At 43.3% G+C, this 17,242-nt stretch overlaps 1 protein-coding gene across 1 annotated transcript; it reads left to right on the top strand.

Annotated features, from left to right (window-relative positions):
* The first annotated feature begins 457 nt into the window (after positions 1-457).
* LOC145396589 (uncharacterized) lies at positions 458-16,997 on the top strand. Its single transcript, XM_080269962.1, has 7 exons — positions 458-652; positions 4,822-5,052; positions 6,751-6,901; positions 8,537-8,636; positions 9,371-10,672; positions 11,800-11,912; positions 16,741-16,997. Exons 1-7 carry the CDS (start codon positions 458-460, stop codon positions 16,995-16,997), a joined length of 2,349 nt encoding a protein of 782 aa, XP_080126088.1.
* The last annotated feature ends 245 nt before the right edge of the window (positions 16,998-17,242 follow it).

Consider the following 17,242-nt stretch of genomic DNA (forward strand, 5'->3'; position numbering starts at 1 on the left):
AGATCCTTCCTGTATACCTTGTTTCACGGGGCACTTACCTGGGGGAGTAAGAAAATAAATAAATAAAATAATAATAATAATAATAATAATAATAATAAACTTAAATTGATCTTTCACGTTAACTTGACCCATATTTTCCTTCCTTTTGTTACTCTTTTCACGTTGCTCAGTGGCAGAAAAATGACAGTACTACGGCTCTACATCCTTTCCATTGCACTTTTTCGTGACTAGCATCTCTCTCTCTCTCTCTCTCTCTCTCTCTCTCTCTCTCTCTCTCTCTCTCTCTCTCTCTCTCCAGGTCTACTATAGCTGTGGACATGAGAGGTAAGGACAGTTGTGGACATGAGAGGTAAGGACAGTTGTGGACATGACAGGACAGTTGTGGACATGACATGACAGGACAGTTGTGGACATGACAGGACAGTTGTGGATATGACAGGTAAGGACAGTTGTGGACATGACAGGAAAGCACAGCTGTGGCCGTGACTGTGGCCATGGGGGGGCTGGCCATGAGAGGGGGCGCCTGCGTGCTGATGGCCAGTTGTCAACATTGATTTTCCCAGGCAGTAGCGACTCACCCTCCAGACTCACCATGCGCCACCCTCAACTCCTCGCCCTTCTCTCCTCCCGTAAGTCACTCCTCCGTGTCTCTGTGGGCGTGTGGGCGTGCGGGCGGCTCCATCCCACCCTCAGGCACACGTGGGCGCCGCTAGGGTCCCGCCCGAGGGAGGAAACGATAAAAAAAAGGGCAGCGAAATTACTTAACCCCCCCCGCCTTCAGGAGAGCGGTGGCCTTGCGGTGTTTTGCTGGGGCTCTGTCGTCACGCAAACTCTACGCACCAAACATACCACATTTCGAGTGGAGTGGGAGATTCCGTAACAAAATTTCCTTAGCGATTAATCTCCATATCTCACCATAACACCATTTCCTTAGCGATTTATTCTTCAAATCTCACCATAGCACCATTTCCTTAGCGATTAGTCTCCATATCTCACCATAACACCATTTCCTTAGCGATTAATCTCCATATCTCACCATAACACCATTTCCTTAGCGATTTATTCTTCAAATCTCACCATAACACCATTTCCTTAGCGATTTATTCTTCAAATCTCACCATAACACCATTTCCTTGGCGATTAGTCTCCATATCTCACCACAACACCATTTCCTTAGCGATTTATTCCTCAAATCTCACCATACCCACCTCTTCAGTGCCTTATATGTCAGGTAAATATCACAAGAAAAGTTAATGTGTTGTATTCGACACTGACTAGTAAGGAAGAGGGTGACGGAGGCAAACACAACTTTCTTAGCGATTTATCTTATTATAATTCATTCTAATTTATTATTTATCCTTTTTATATATCGAAATTCCTTGGAGGCAAACACAACTTCCTCAGCGATTTATCTTGCTTATTATAATTCATTTCATTTATTATTTATCCTTTTTATATATGGAAATTCCTTGGAGGCAAACACCACTTCCTCAGCGATTTATCTTGCTTATTATAATTCATTTCATTTATTATTTATCCTTTTTATATATGGAAATTCCTTGCTTAAATTAAAAAAAAAAACAAGAGAAACAAGAAAACAAACAAACAAACAAACAAACTATACCCTTTTCACTCTAACTTGGCCTAAAATCTGTATCAGGAGATTAACACTACAATATGATGCTAGTCACGAAGAAGTGCAAATGGACGCAAATCTGGGACAAGTAAAATGATTAGGTTATCGTAGGGAAGTGCTGGACGTAAGGAAACTTCTTTAGCGATTTATTTTCCTTAGTAAAGAAGATAATGTTAAATCATCCCTTATTTAGCGATTTATTGTCCTGTTAAATCCTCCTCTTTGGCGATTTATTTTCCTGTTAAATCCTCCTCTTCGGCGATTTATTTTCCTTATTGAATAACAGTTAAGTCCTCCTCTTTAGCGATTCATTTTCCTTATTAAATGACTTAAATCTTCCTCTTTAGCGATTTATTTTCCTTATCAAATATTACGCTAAATTATCTCTTATCATCTTTTATTTAGCTATTTATTTTCCTTATTTAGCAATTTATTTTCCTTATTTAGCAATTTATTTTCCTTATTTAGCAATTTATTTTCCTTATTTAGCAATTTATTTTCCTTATTTAGCAATTTATTTTCCTTACTTAGCGATTTATTTTCCTTATTAAAGATGATAATGTTAAATCATCTCTTAACATCTTTTATTTAGCGATTTATTTTCCTGATTATGGGTAATTATTCTCGTTCCTTATTTATTGGGATAATTCTGACACTCGTAATCACAGTTAGAATAAATAACATATAATGCTAACGTGTCAGGGCTAATAATAATAATAATAATAACAATAATAATAATAATAATAATAATAATAACAACAACAATAATAATAATAATAATAATAATAAATTAAAAATAATAATAACAGCAATAATGATGATAATAGTAGTAGTAGTAATAATAATAATAATAAAAATAATAATAATAATAATAATAATAATAATAAATCATAATCATAATAATAATAATAATAATATACGCTGGCTAAAATGATACATACATACATACATACATACATACACACAGACATACACACATACAGATGGACAGACAGTTAAACAGACAGACAGATAGATATAGATGGATAGAAAGCTAGATAGATAGACAGATAGATAGACAGACGAGTAAGATGCACCAACTTAAGGCTACTGTCTGTTTTGGTAAGGAGTGTGTTTACTGTTGGATCTCTGTTTACTACACTGTTTACACCTCACTGTTTACTATGTGGTCTCTCTCTCTCTCTCTCTCTCTCTCCACTACCATACCTAAAAAAAATGAATTCTAACTTGGCCTAAAACTCATTTCCGATTACTCTCTCTCTCTCTCTCTCTCTCTCTCTCTCTCTCTCTCTCTCTCTCTCTCCACTTCCACACGTAAACAATAAACACAATAAATTCCTCTATGGCACACTATACTCTTTTTCATCCTAACTTGGCCAAAAATAATTTCTTGTTTCTTGGCCCACCTCCATACGTAAATAAATAAATAAATAAATAAAATAACCAGTGAATTATTCGTCTCTCTCTCCTGGCCTTGGGTTCCTTCTTTCTTGCATAAAAAAAAAATCTGGATCACTATACACTTGTCACTCTAACTTGGCCTAAAATTACCATCTCTCCACCCTCAATGCTGAGTTGTAGCAATATTTAACTTTAGAATATCATGCTAGTCACGAAGAAGTGCTATGGAAGGGATGCAGAGCCGTAGTATTGTCTTTTTCAATAGATTTACACTAGAATATACTGCTAGTCACGAGGAAGTGTTATGGAAGGCATGTAGAGCCGTAGTAGTCTTTTTCAATTGATTAACACTAGAATATGTTGCTAGTCACGAAGAAGTGCTAGGGAAAGGATGTAGTGCAGTAGTATTGTCTTAGATTAACACTAGTATATAATGCTAGTCACGAAGAAGTGCTATGGAAGGGATGTAGAGCCGTACTATTGTCTTTTTCAATAGATTTACGCTAGAATATACTGCTAATCACGAAGAAGTGCTATGGAAGGGATGTGGAGCCGTAATATTGTCTTTTTCAATAGATTAACACTAGAATATGATGCTAGTCACGAAGAAGTGCTAGGGAAAGGATGTAGTGCAGTAGTATTCTTACATTAACACTAGAATATAATGCTAGTCACGAAGAAGTGCTATGGAAGGGATGCAGAGCCGTAGTATTGTCTTTTTCAATAGATTAACACTAGAATATGATGCTAGTCACGAAGAAGTGCTAGGGAAGGGATGTAGCACCGTAGTATTGTCTTTCTGCCACTGAGCTACGTGAAATAAGCTGCAAAAGGACGAAAATCTGGACCAAGTTAGAGTGAATGGAGTACAGTTTCCTATTGTTCCTAGTCACAAAGAAGTGCTATGGAAGGGATGTAGAGCCGCAGTAAAGAATAATCCAAGAAGTGACGTCACAAGATTACAGGAGTTCCAAGCACTTTATTGTTACCGAATCATTCTTCTTCGATTTTCTTTTCTTTTTTGACACTTGGGTATGTACTTGAGAGAGAGAGAGAGAGAGAGAGAGAGAGAGAGAGAAACGGAAATTAAATGTGTGTGTGTGTGTGTGTGTGTGTGTGTGTGTGTGTGTGTGTGTGTGTGTGTGTGTGTGTGTGTGTGTGAGAGAGAGAGAGAGAGAGAAACGGAAATTAAATTGTGTGTGTGTGTGTGTGTGTGTGTGTGTGTGTGTGTGTGTGTGTGTGTGTGTGTGTGTGTGTGTGTGTGTGTGTGTGTGTGTGTGTGTGTGTGTGTGTGTGTAGGACTCTTGCTGTTGATTGTACACACACGTTCACACACCCTGGCCTGTCCTTTCCACAATACATTTCCTTCCTCACCTCATCTTACTCATTTCTCATTCTATCAAAGCATCTCCTCCTCCATACAGACTAGGCCCTTAATCTTACATACTTCCATCCCTCCTCATCTCTCTTACTCATCCTTCCTCATCTTCCATCCTTCCTCATCTTACTCATTTCTCACTCAATCAAAGCATCTCCTCTTTTAAACAGACCTTCGGCACTTCATCTCCAATAATTTCGCCTTTTTTCATTTCCCAGCATTCAGATTTTAAACCCCAATCCTCGCATCCACACAGCACTGTTTGTATCGCTAGGCCTTCGTACAAATAAATAAATAAATAAATACAGTATCAGGGTAAATATGTTAACTAAATACAAATAAAATACAAAAATAAATGGGTAAATATCTTAACTAAATAAAAATACATAAATAATTGTGTTGGCAGAGTTGGTGTGATCATTCAGAAGCTGCGAAACTGGAGGGAGACAACGACAGCAACCCCCCCAGCCCCCGCCCCCGCCCCCGCCACCACAGCCCCAGCCCACCCTCTGCCACCCACCGCCCCCGCCACCACAGCCCCAGCCCACCCTCAGCCACCCACCGCCCCCACCACCACAGCCGCCGCCCCTCACCGCCACCCACTCCACCTGTGTGTCGCGAACCCTCCACCGTTAAGGTAATCACAGGCTTAATTAATCCTACATGCTGCAGGTCTGGGGCGAATCAATGCTCCTTCATCATATTATTAAACAAACTTATAACCTTAATTTTTCTAAACTAAGCGCTCTGTGTATGAAAACATTTGCTTAATAAACGTTCTTCATGGTTCGGGGTTATACTGCATACGTACGTACACACACATACACTCAATGTCAATAGTATAGTACACAGAAAGCTAGGCAGGGATACAGACAGACACACAGAAGGTAGGTTGAACAAGCAGACAGAAAATGAGAGTGAAGGTGGACGAGAGCTGGTAAGGGAAACGCGGGTTGAGAAGTGCGTAGACTTTTAGCCCTGTCACTGCCCCCGGAGCGACTGCCAAAACACCCCCTCAGAGGACATCAATCTGTACTAAATGCAAAGATCATCACAACTGGAAAAATAAATAAACCTTACAAGTATATCTCGTACAATAAAACATATGGTGTATTGTTTAAGTGGTAACAATAAAAAGTCACTGCACTGGCGAGTATGTTTTAATTTGAAGACATCATTATAGTGAAAGGATTACAGAGAGAGAGAGACAGAGAGAGAGAGAGAGAGAGAGAGAGAGAGAGTGTGTGTGTGTGTGTGTGTGTGTGTGTGTGTGTGTGTGTGTGTGTGTGTGTGTGTGTGTGTGTGTGTGTGTGTGTGTGTGTGTGTGTGTGGTGTAGTGTGCGTGCCAAACTCTTAACTACCACGCCTTTGACCAGTCTCCTGGCCGTGACGAGGCTATAAGACAATCAGCTTAATTGGTCAGCTCTCATGTACTTGAAGCTCACCCCAGAAGCTCACCCTCAGTTAGTTCTCAGCTCCACCAGCGTTCAAGTCCCACTCATACTCTCCACAGGGTAAATCTCTCTCTCTCTCTCTCTCTCTCTCTCTCTCTCTCTACTCCTTTTACTCTAACCTGGCCTAGCATTGACCTCTCTCCATCTGAATGCTGAGTTGTACTGATAGATTAACGCTACAAAATGGTGCTAGTCACGAAGAAGTGCTATGGAAAGGATGTAGAGCCGTAATATTATCTGTTATTAAGCCAAGTTAAGGTGAAAAATCTATAGTTACCCCGCCTATTCTCATCGGTTAAGGAAGCTCCCTAACACCTTTTCCTATGCGATTTATTTTGCTTACTTTTCCCCTTCGTGTGACATGGATCATTGTAATATCGCCCTACTCTGCATAAATAACGTACAAAGGGATGTTAACCAGCCATATCCAAAAATAAATCGCTAAAGAAGAGGTGTTTGGGAGACTCATTAAGGGAAAAAAATAATATAACAAAAAAATATGGATTGCTGAGGCTTTATCTTTGTTTACTGAGAGAGAGAGAGAGAGAGAGAGAGAGAGAGTGTGTGTGTGTGTGTGTGTGTGTGTGTGTGTGTGTGTGTGTGTGTGTGTGTGTGTGTGTGTGTGTGTGTGTGTGTGTGTGTGTGTGTGTGTGTGTGTGTGTGTGTTTGCGTGCTGCGATGGGGCATGTTAATTACTGTTGTGTGTTGGTTGTTTCGGATAGATGATGATGATGATGATGATGATTATTATTATTACTATTATTACTACTACTACTACTATCGCTACTACTACTACTACAACTACTACTACTACTACTACTACTACTACTACTACTATTATTATTATTATCATTATTATTACATCATCATCATTATTACAGGTATGTGTTGACCTGGACTCCGGGTCATGCTACAAGCCACCTCGGCCACCCAAATCTCTGACCCACCGACCGTCCTCGCGTGACCCAGCCCAGCAGACTGAGCCACAACAACTTTCGTGGCCGCCTTACAACCCACTCGCTGACGCACCAGGTTGGGATTTTGGTCTTTACGATTCTCTGTTCACTTTAACTTGGCCTAAAATTGCTCTCTCTCTCTCCATCCCTTAGCAACTATATTCTTTTCACTTAAACTTGGCCTAAAATTGCTCTCTCTCCATCCCTTAGCAACTACGCTCCCTTCACTTCAATTTGCCCTAAATTTCTCCCCAAACGCACTCTCTTAGGCGACTTAAACCCTGCATTATCCCTTCACTTCAACTTGGCCTAAATTTCTCCCCAAACGCACTCTCTTAGGCGACTTAAACCCTGCATTAACTCTCCATCCCTTCAGCAACTACACTCCCTTCGCTCCAACTTGGCCTAAATTTCTCCCCAAACACACTCTCTTAGGCGACTTAAACCCTGCATTATCCCTTCACTTCAACTTGGCCTAAACGTACCATCTCTCCATCCCTACACCAACTACACTTCCTTCACTTTAACTTGCCCTAAATTTCTCCCCAAACGCACTCTCTTTGGCGATTTAAACCCTGCATTATCCTTACGTATTTTATCACGGTATTTGTGTAGTGGTAATAACAGAATAAGATATACTGAGAGACTTACTATTAAAATGGATTCCCTAGCACCTCTTTCTTACCGATTTATTCTTCTTATCTAGTACACCAATCTATATTTTTAGGTAATTACTTATATATAAAAAAATAACACAAACCAAAAACGGTAAGTGGAAATAATGGCCACGCATCTTTAAATGACAGCCTTAAATCCCTAAAGTAAATAAGTAAGTCCTTGAGATAACATTAAGTGAATAAATAAGAGAAGGTGGGGTTGAAAGTTGGGGGGAGGGCAGCGAAATGGCAGGGCGACATGAAGGCGATTTGTTTGTGGCCACCCCAAAAGGGATTGAGGCGTCTGGCTTAGATAGATGGATAGTGATTAAACCCAGCCTAATCTGCCCCCCCCACCTACCCACACTAACTAACCCCCACTAGCCCACCCTATCCCCCACTAATCCTCACTAACCCCCACTAACCCACCCTAACCCCCACTAATCCTCACTAATCCCCGCTAGCCCAGACTAACCCCCACTATCCCCACTAACCTTCACTAACTAACCCACACTAACCCCACTAACCCCCAATAACCCACACTAACCCCCAATAACCCACACTAACTAGCCCACACTAACCCCACTAACCCCCAATAACCCACACTAACTAACCCCCACTAACCCCCAATAACCCACACTAACTAACCCCCACTAACCCCCAATAACCCACACTAACTAACCCCCACTAACCTACACTAACCCCCACTAACTAGCCCACACTAACCCCCACTAACCTACACTAACCCCCACTAACCCAGACTAACCCCCACTAGCTAGCCCACACTAATCCCCATTAACCCACCCTAATCCCCACTAACCCATACTAACCCCCACTAACCCACACTAACTCACACAAACCCCCACTAACCCAGACTAACCCACACTAACTAACCCACACTAAATAACCCCGTCTAACTAACTCCCACTAACCCCCACTAACTAACTCCCACTAACGCCCACTAATCCCCACAAACTCCACTAACCCTACCCACACTAACCCCCTTTAACCTCACCCCCCCTAACCCCCACTAATCCCCACTAATCCCACCACAGAGGAGGCCAGCAGTTCAGCTCGCATGAGGATAAAGGGGGAGCGAGACAAGATGAGCATGCGGAGTGAAGCCTTACGTTACTGGCGCTCCATACATAACAAGTGAGTGGCGAGAGAGAGAGAGAGAGAGAGAGAGAGAGAGAGAGAGGTATAAGGGGAGACGGAAAGACAGACGGATGGATGGATGGATGGATGGATACAGTAGAGAGAGAGAGAGAGGGGGGGGGGGTTAAAGGCAGATAGACAGACGGATGGATGGAAGTTTGGATGGATACGGTAGAGAGAGAGAGAGAGGGGGGGGGGGTATAAGGGCAGACGGAAAGATAGACCGATGGATGGATGGATGGATACAGTAGAGACAGACAGACAGACAGAGAGTCACCCGCTAGTTGGAGGGTATTTATTAAGCCCACACTATAAACAAACACTCTAATATCCACTGTAAATGAAACCAATAAAGACATAAACAATAATAAATAAAGAACCAGAATTAGTTATAAAAATACGAACATTTAACAAAACATTTCATTTTCAGTGACTCCAACCAAATCTAAACACATCAGCAAGTTTATAAATTGGACAGAGTAACAAAAACAAAAAATATACAGCCACATACTGTGATTTAAATTTTTGAACAGGAAACTCGAACCTTTAACCATGCCAGTCTAAGTGTAATCTCAGACTAAGTTAAGAGGATTACCGAAGAATTTTAAAGAGAAATATCCAAGAATGTTAAAGAGAAATATCGAAGATTATTAAAGAGAAACGTCCAAGAATGTTAGAGAGAGATATCCAAGAATGTTCAATCACTCTGCTTTCTGCTCCTCCCCCACCAGGTATTCTCTGCTCAACGGCTTCAACAGGCAGAGACGGTCCGCGCTGGCCAAGAAGCAGAGGCAGCGAATCAAGGACCGCAACAACATGTCCTTCTTCTTCGTGCTCGTGTTCCTCCTCCTCTTTGTGATCATCCTGCTGGCTGAGGTGTTCTTCATCGACGAGCACCGAAACGGGATCATGCTCTCCAACAAGCGGCCGTCTGACTTCGACTCCCTGGGTGACATCCCCGACTACTTCATGGATGACAAGAAACTGGTGGGTCAGCTGGAGATCGACACGTACAGAAGGCAGGAGCTCTCGGTGAAGGCCAAGACGGGGAACGAGGAGAGGTTTTACAGGAAGAACGTGGATGAGACTCACTTGATGGCTCGAGTTACGGGGAATCTTGTTCAGTCTGTCCAAGGCTTCGCTAAGATGGACTGGCTCAACATGCTGGGCTTGAAAGAAATCACGTACTTTGGCGCCAACAGCACGGCCACGGACGGGGAGTGGCAGCCGGTCTACCACACCAAGCACAAGTTCTTCGTCTACTCCGCCTATTACGACGACCGTAAAGGCAGAATCATCCGCGTGGTGGGGGCGACGCAGACGAAGAAGAGCGACCGTGTGTGGTGCAAGTACTGGTATAATAATTCCAGTACCCTCATCGTCAACGGCGCCATCAAGATCATCCGTGAGAACTGGAACCTGAAATTCTCAGCCTGCTTCATCGCCTGCTCCCTTACCATCTACAGGAACGGCAAGCAGCCCATCCCACCCCCGGAGAGCGTGTCCATAATGGCGGACCCTGGGGGCAACGCGACCAACAAACTCCGGGTCCTGAACTTAGATGTAAACAAAGACGACGTTCGGGATACCTTCGCCGTGTGTGTGAAGCCGCTGCACTTCGACTACAACAACGTCAACCAACTCGTGGAATTCCTAGAGCTAAATAAGATCCTAGGCGTCGAACACTTCACCCTGTACAACCACACCATCGGGCCTGAGGTGGACTGCGTGCTGCGACAGTACACAAACAAGGGCCAGCTCACAGTCCTTCCCTGGAAACTTGACATAAAGTCCCAGAAGGAGATACGCACCGAGGGTTTGTTCGCTGCCCTGAACGACTGCCTGTACCGCTACATGTACCAGTACCGCTACATCCTCATGATCGATTTGGATGAGTATATTGTCCCCCACGCCAACACGACCCTCCCTCAGCTTCTCAAATTCCTCAAGACCAAAGCAGACGCCTCCAAGATCGGCGCCATCAGCTTCCAAAACTCCTTCTTCTACCTGCAGTGGCCTGACGATCCCAACAGGTGAGCTGCCTTTTTCATTAGATCATTCATTACATTATTTACTTTATTACATTATTTATTATTTTCACTGGATTATTTATTATCCATTCAGTACAGGTCCAAACACCCTAGACAACGTTGTTCCTATGGGCTAAACTGGAATGAGTTTAATGAAGCAAAGTGATGCCCTGACCCAGATAGATATAGAGATAGATACAAATATACAGACAGATATAGATCGACAGACAGACAAATAAAGATATAGATAGAGATTGACAGACGGAGACAGAAAGATAGACAGACACATACGTTTATCGATCACAGCTTACAATACATCAACACTACATAAAGTTCCCCGAAATACATGAATACAAATCATCGCCGTAAACAGACGAAAGACTCATCGTTGCAAACAGATAACAGATAACGAGATAACCGTAGTCCAAACGATAAACCATGGACTGAACAAAGAACACAGATTATATATATATTTTTTTTTACATACATGGTCGAAATTCCTACTTCCAAAACACTGTAGGTTGTTCATCTTTACCTGGTCCAGATATTCACTTTTTTCTCTTATTTTTCGTTGCTCAGTGAGAGATTTTTACAGTATTAAGGCCTCACATCCTTTCCGTAACACTTCTTCGTGACTAGCATGTGTTTATCTCGTTGCAACCCAATGACAAGACAGTACTATGGCTCTACTTACTTTCCACTGCACTTCTTCGTGACTAGCACCACATTCTAGCGTTAATTTCTACAGATCAGCACTTATGACACACGAAAATTTTAGATCAAGTTGCAATGGACAGAGTATAACGCCTCCCTCTTCATCACTATCCCCGTTTCAAAAATTATCATGTCTCCCGTTTACTTTCGTCGGAGCGCCACTTATTTTTTTTTTTAAGTATTATTCTTTTCCTACTCCCAGATCTTACTCAGTCCAAGTTAAAAGTGGGAATTTTAAGCCATGGCAATGATGGTGATGATGATTGTGATTATGGCAGCTATTCCCACTGACATGAGAGCAAACAACAATGTACAGCATCAGTGTCACTCACCTCAACCTCACAGTCATGTCTCTCTCTCTCTCTCTCTCTCTCTCTCTCTCTCTCTCAGTAACATGTCTCTTCCCTCCTACCCAGCGCGTCCCTGCCGCCTCTGGTGACGCTTCGCAAGACCCGGCGGCGCCAGCGGTTCCACCCACACAAGCAGAGGTCCAAATACATAGCAGTGACCCCTTACGTGGTGGAGGCGGGTGAGTCCACCTTCATGTCGGTTACGGCTCCTGTTGATTCGTACGTTTGTAGTACTACACCTTTCCTACGCTGAATAAAATTATTCCCTGGTACGGTACCAACAGTACATACTCTCTCTCTCTCTCTCTCTCTCTCTCTCTCTCTCTCTCTCTCTGTACCGACAGTACTGTAAAAGTACTCTCTCTCTCTCTCTCTCATATATATATATATATATATATATATATATATATATATATATATATATTTCGTCGTATTAATGTTTCACGAGGATGCCTTTATTAATGACGCTGACGGCGTACATATGTATGTACGAATGTTTGTATGTATGTACTGTATGTGTGTATGTATGTATGTATGTACCGGTATGTATGAATGTATGTATGTTAACATTATGGTATCTCCTGAGTGCCTCATCCGATCTGGCTCACACTTAAGGCATCCACAGGGTATGGGTAAGTCACTTGACTGTCATGGACGCAGATGAATCTCAAGGGCAACACCACAGCCCGGGCGTGGTGCTGGTGTGTTCTCAGAGTGGTGGCCTACTGCCTCTGGTGTTAGTCAGGCTGCCTCCAGGTTGTTTCGTGCCCCACATGGCTACTTTGCACACTGAATGGGTTAGTAAGTCTTCATTACGCCCTCCATAAGTACAGGTTCATTCCAAGCTGGACATAATGCTGTGGTGGTGTTCTAGTTAGCATACAAACACCCGTCCTGGTCCTGAAGGGGTTAGAGGCGTTAAATAAGCACCGGTACGTTTATCAGGAGGGATGACAGATTAGGGATTGGCTGAGCTGTCTCCGTAATCCTCTGGTTGCATAATACTCTTGTTGTTGAGGGGGAGTGTGATGACCTGTGTGTGTGTGTGTGTGTGTGTGTGTGTGTGTGTGTGTGTGTGTGTGTGTGTGTGTGTGTGTGTGTGTGTGTGTGTGTGTGTGCGCTGACCCCTCAATTAGATGACGTGTGTGTGTGTGTGTGTGTGTGTGTGTGTGTGTGTGTGTGTGTGTGTGTGTGTGTGTGTGTGTGTGTGTGTGTGTGCGCTGACCCCTCAATTAGATGACGTGTGTGTGTGTGTGTGTGTGTGTGTGTGTGTGTGTGTGTGTGTGTGTGTGTGTGTGTGTGTGTGTGTGTGTGTGTGTGTACCTGCTGCCAAAATATCTCGTCTTCCAGTTTGCTATGTAGGCAGCTTGTACCTTAGCATTTTGGCGGGCGATTAGCACTCGGCTCCTGAAATGCTCTTGTTTAATTACCTCTGGAATATGTACTCAGTTCACTTTGGTTAGTGGTTTATTAGATTTATTTATTCATGTATTTATGTAATTATGTATGTATGTATTTTTTCTTATCCAGACGATTTTATTCACAGGACGATAAACTTTCGGACTGACCATATATTCACGTCCCTAACACCTCTTCCTTACCGATTTATTTTTGGATAGCGCTTGTTAATATCCATTTGTACGTTATCTGTGCAGAGTATGGCGATATTAGGATGATTTAAGTAACACGGAGAAGGAGAATAAGGTGCAATAAGCAAAATAAATCGCTCAGGAGAAGGTGTTAGGGAGATTCCTTTAGACGAGGATGCGGGTCAAAGCCTCCAATAACCCCTTAAGTACGGGAGGATTTTCTTAACCTGAATAAATTGCTTGGAAGGATTTGCTAAGGTCCTCAATATCTCTTTAAATAATCTCCAGACGATTTTATACAGCTCCCTAACACCTCTTCCTTAGCGATTTATTTTTGGATACGTCTACTTAACATCCTTTTGTATATCACTTATGCAAAGTATGGCGATATTGAAAGGATTTGTGTTACACAGAGGAGAAGAGGGAGGTGTAACAAACAAATCGCTCAGGAAAAGGTGTTAGGGAGCTTCCTTAACCGACAAGAATACACGGCCTTTAGTATGCAACAGTATTTGGACAGATGTATGCAACAGTATTTGGACAGATGTATGCAACGGTATTTGGACAGATGTATGCAACAGTATTTGGACAGATGTATGCAACAGTATTTGGACAGATGTATAAAATGGTATTTGGACAGATGTATGCAACAGTATTTGGACAGATGTATGCAACGGTATTTGGACAGATGTATGCAACGGTATTTGGACAGATGTATGCAACGGTATTTGGACAGATGTATGCAACAGTATTTGGACAGATGTATGCAACAGTATTTGGACAGATGTATGCAACAGTATTTGGACAGATGTATGCAACAGTATTTGGACAGATGTATGCAACAGTATTTGGACAGATGTATGCAACAGTATTTGGACAGATGTATGCAACAGTATTTGGACAGATGTATGCAACGGTATTTGGACAGATGTATGCAACAGTATTTGGACAGATGTATGCAACAGTATTTGGAAAGATGTATGCAACGGTATTTGGACAGATGTATGCAACAGTATTTGGACAGATGTATGCAACGGTATTTGGACAGATGTATGGAACAGTATTTGGACAGATGTATGCAACAGTATTTGGACAGATGTATGCAACGGTATTTGGACAGATGTATGCAACAGTATTTGGACAGATGTATGCAACAGTATTTGGACAGATGTATGCAACAGTATTTGGACAGATGTATGCAACAGTATTTGGACAGATGTATGCAACAGTATTTGGACAGATGTATGCAACAGTATTTGGTCAGATGTATGCAACGGTATTTGGACAGATGTATGCAACAGTATTTGGACAGATGTATGCAACAGTATTTGGACAGATGTATGCAACAGTATTTGGACAGATGTATGCAACGGTATTTGGACAGATGTATGCACACACGTTACAGTGCAGCTTCAGACCCGCTGCCAGCAGAGGTGATGGGATAACTGTGTCCGTGTGAGGCAGCTGAGACTTCATCCTAATGCTGCCAACACGGTCTGGACTATTCCCATGATGTCTGCAAGTTGTTCGTTACTGTGTTGCTTACATGTTGCCAGCACTTGTTCCAGCTCACGTGTGGACTCGCCCTAATCTAAATAAAATCCTCTCTCTCTGGACGCGCCCTAAGCTGAATAAAATCCTCTCTCTCTCTCTCTCTCTCTCTCTCTCTCTCTCTCTCTCTCTCTCTCTCTCGCGCGCGCGCGCGCGCGCTAAAATACCTGATCGAATTCGTACAGGGTGGAGGATTCGCTGCACCTTTCCCTTACTGATTTAGACTGCATAGTACACATTAACATTCTCTTGCATGCAACTGAGAGAGAGAGAGAGAGGTGACCTTGCTACGCACCCTCTCGTTAACCCTTACACCAACATGTTAACTTATCAACCACGATAAGATAAACCACCAAACAGCCAACTGACAACCAACCTGGCAACACACTATGGCAACTCAATGGCAATGCAACACTATGGCAACTGGATTACACTGCAACTCAAATGGCAACTTAAACTCTTTATGACACCTTATGGCAACTCAATGGCAATGCAACACTATGGCAACCGGACTACATTGCAACTCAAATGGCAACTTTACTTCTTTACTACAACACACTATGGCAACTCAATGGCAATGCAACACTATGGCAACTGGACTACATTGCAACTCTCATAGCAACTTTACCTCTTCCCTACAACAACACACTATGGCAACTCAATGGCTATGCAACACTATGGCAACTGGATTACATTGCAACTCAAATGGCAACTTAACCTCTTCCCTACAACAACACCTTACGGCAACTCAATGGCTATGCAACACTATGGCAACTGACAAGACACACAACACCTTATGGCAACTCACTGGCAATGCAACAATATGGCAACTTAACCTCTTTTGTACAACAACACCTTATGGCAGCTCAATGGCACTGCAACACTATGGCAACTTATCTCTTTCAGTACAACACACACCCTATAGCAACAGGATTACATTGCAGCTCTATGGCAACTTATTCCCATCAGCACAACACCTGCCTACTGGCAACTCAAATGCATGACAACACTATGGCAACTTAACCCCACCTTACACGGCAACGCTTCCTTCTATGGCAACTGACTGAGTGGAAAATAGAAAGATGCTTAGGATTTTTTTATTGTTATGATTATGCTCTTTCGGTTCATCTGGTAGGACGCTCTCTTTCTCTCTCTCTCTCTCTCTCTCTCTCTCTCTCTCTCTCACACACACACACACACACACACACACACACACACACACACACACACACACACACTATATAACTCAGCACCTCGTTTAAGAATTCTTTGCCTCTGAAAACTACCATGAAGATTCTGAAGACATTCCCATTTCTTGACCCTCCTACCACCCTCTTTTTATCCCTTCTTATTGCCTCCCTCCTTTCCTTCCCTCCCTCCTCCTCCTCACCTTTCCTCATGTCTTCCCATCTCTCCTACATCTCTCTTCTCTTCTTCCTCCATTTCTCTCGCTCCCTCCTTCCTTCCTATTTCTCTTCTCTTGTATACCTCTCCTCCTTCGAAATCTCATCCTCCCTCCTTTCTCATCCTTCCTTTTCCTCTCCTCTTCCTTCCTATCATCACTCCTTCTACTTCCCCCTCCTCTCTCTCCATCCCTCCCCGCTCACCCTTCTCACCTTTTCTCCTCTCTTTTCCTCCTACCTTCCCTCCTGTCTCCCTCTCCCTACAGCATCCCTATTCTCTCCCTTCTCACCCCTCTCACTCTCCTTCCCAAGCAACCATTTCGTATCCTTCCCTCTTTCTTCCCCATCTGAACTCCCACTTTCCTCTCCCCCTCTCCTTTCCTCCTACCTTTCCTCCTGTCTCCCTCTCCCTACAGCATCCCTATTCTCTCCCCTCTCACCCCTCTCCCTCTCCTCGTCCCCAGGCAATCACTTCGTCTGGGAGTTCCTGGCGGGGCGCGGTACCCTCAACGTGCCCAACGAGGTCGCCTTCCTGCACCACTACCGCGTCTGTGAGTTTGGCGGCGACGACTGCGTAAGGAATCCCCGCACGACCGACACCTCCATGTACCGCTACAAAGACGACCTCCTCCACGCCTTCACCGACTCCCTCACCGCCCTAGGTCGTTCCTGCCCACGACCCGACGCCGCCAAGGACAAAGGCGTGTGGACATTGCAGTGAGGTCGTGAGGTGGTGATGAGAGGGAGAGGTGGTTGTTGATGATGGGATGTTGGTAGCCGCTGATGGAATGGTGGTTGATGCAATGCTGGTAGCTACTGAGATGGAATGGTGGCTGGTGGGATGTTGGTAGCTACTGAGATGGAATGGTGGTTGGTGGGATGTTGGTTGACGCCGTGATGTTGGTAGGGACGGCGGAATGGTGGTCGCTGGTGATACTGGTGATGCTGGGATGGTGAAAAATGGCA

The sequence above is a fragment of the Coenobita brevimanus genome, chromosome 38 (assembly GCF_032717465.1).
Source record: "Coenobita brevimanus isolate Jiangsu-jjx chromosome 38, ASM3271746v2, whole genome shotgun sequence".
NCBI lineage: Eukaryota > Metazoa > Arthropoda > Malacostraca > Decapoda > Coenobitidae > Coenobita > Coenobita brevimanus.

Excerpts from the sequence above, each read along its gene's own strand:
- LOC145396589 (XM_080269962.1), top strand. The coding sequence starts at position 458 with ATGACAGGAAAGCACAGCTGTGGCCGTGACTGTGGCCATGGGGGGGCT. Across the intron at positions 653-4,821 it reads AGTCACTCCTCCGTGTCTCT|AGTTGGTGTGATCATTCAGA; the intron begins GTGGGCGTGTGG and ends TTGTGTTGGCAG. Across the intron at positions 5,053-6,750 it reads GCGAACCCTCCACCGTTAAG|GTATGTGTTGACCTGGACTC; the intron begins GTAATCACAGGC and ends TCATTATTACAG.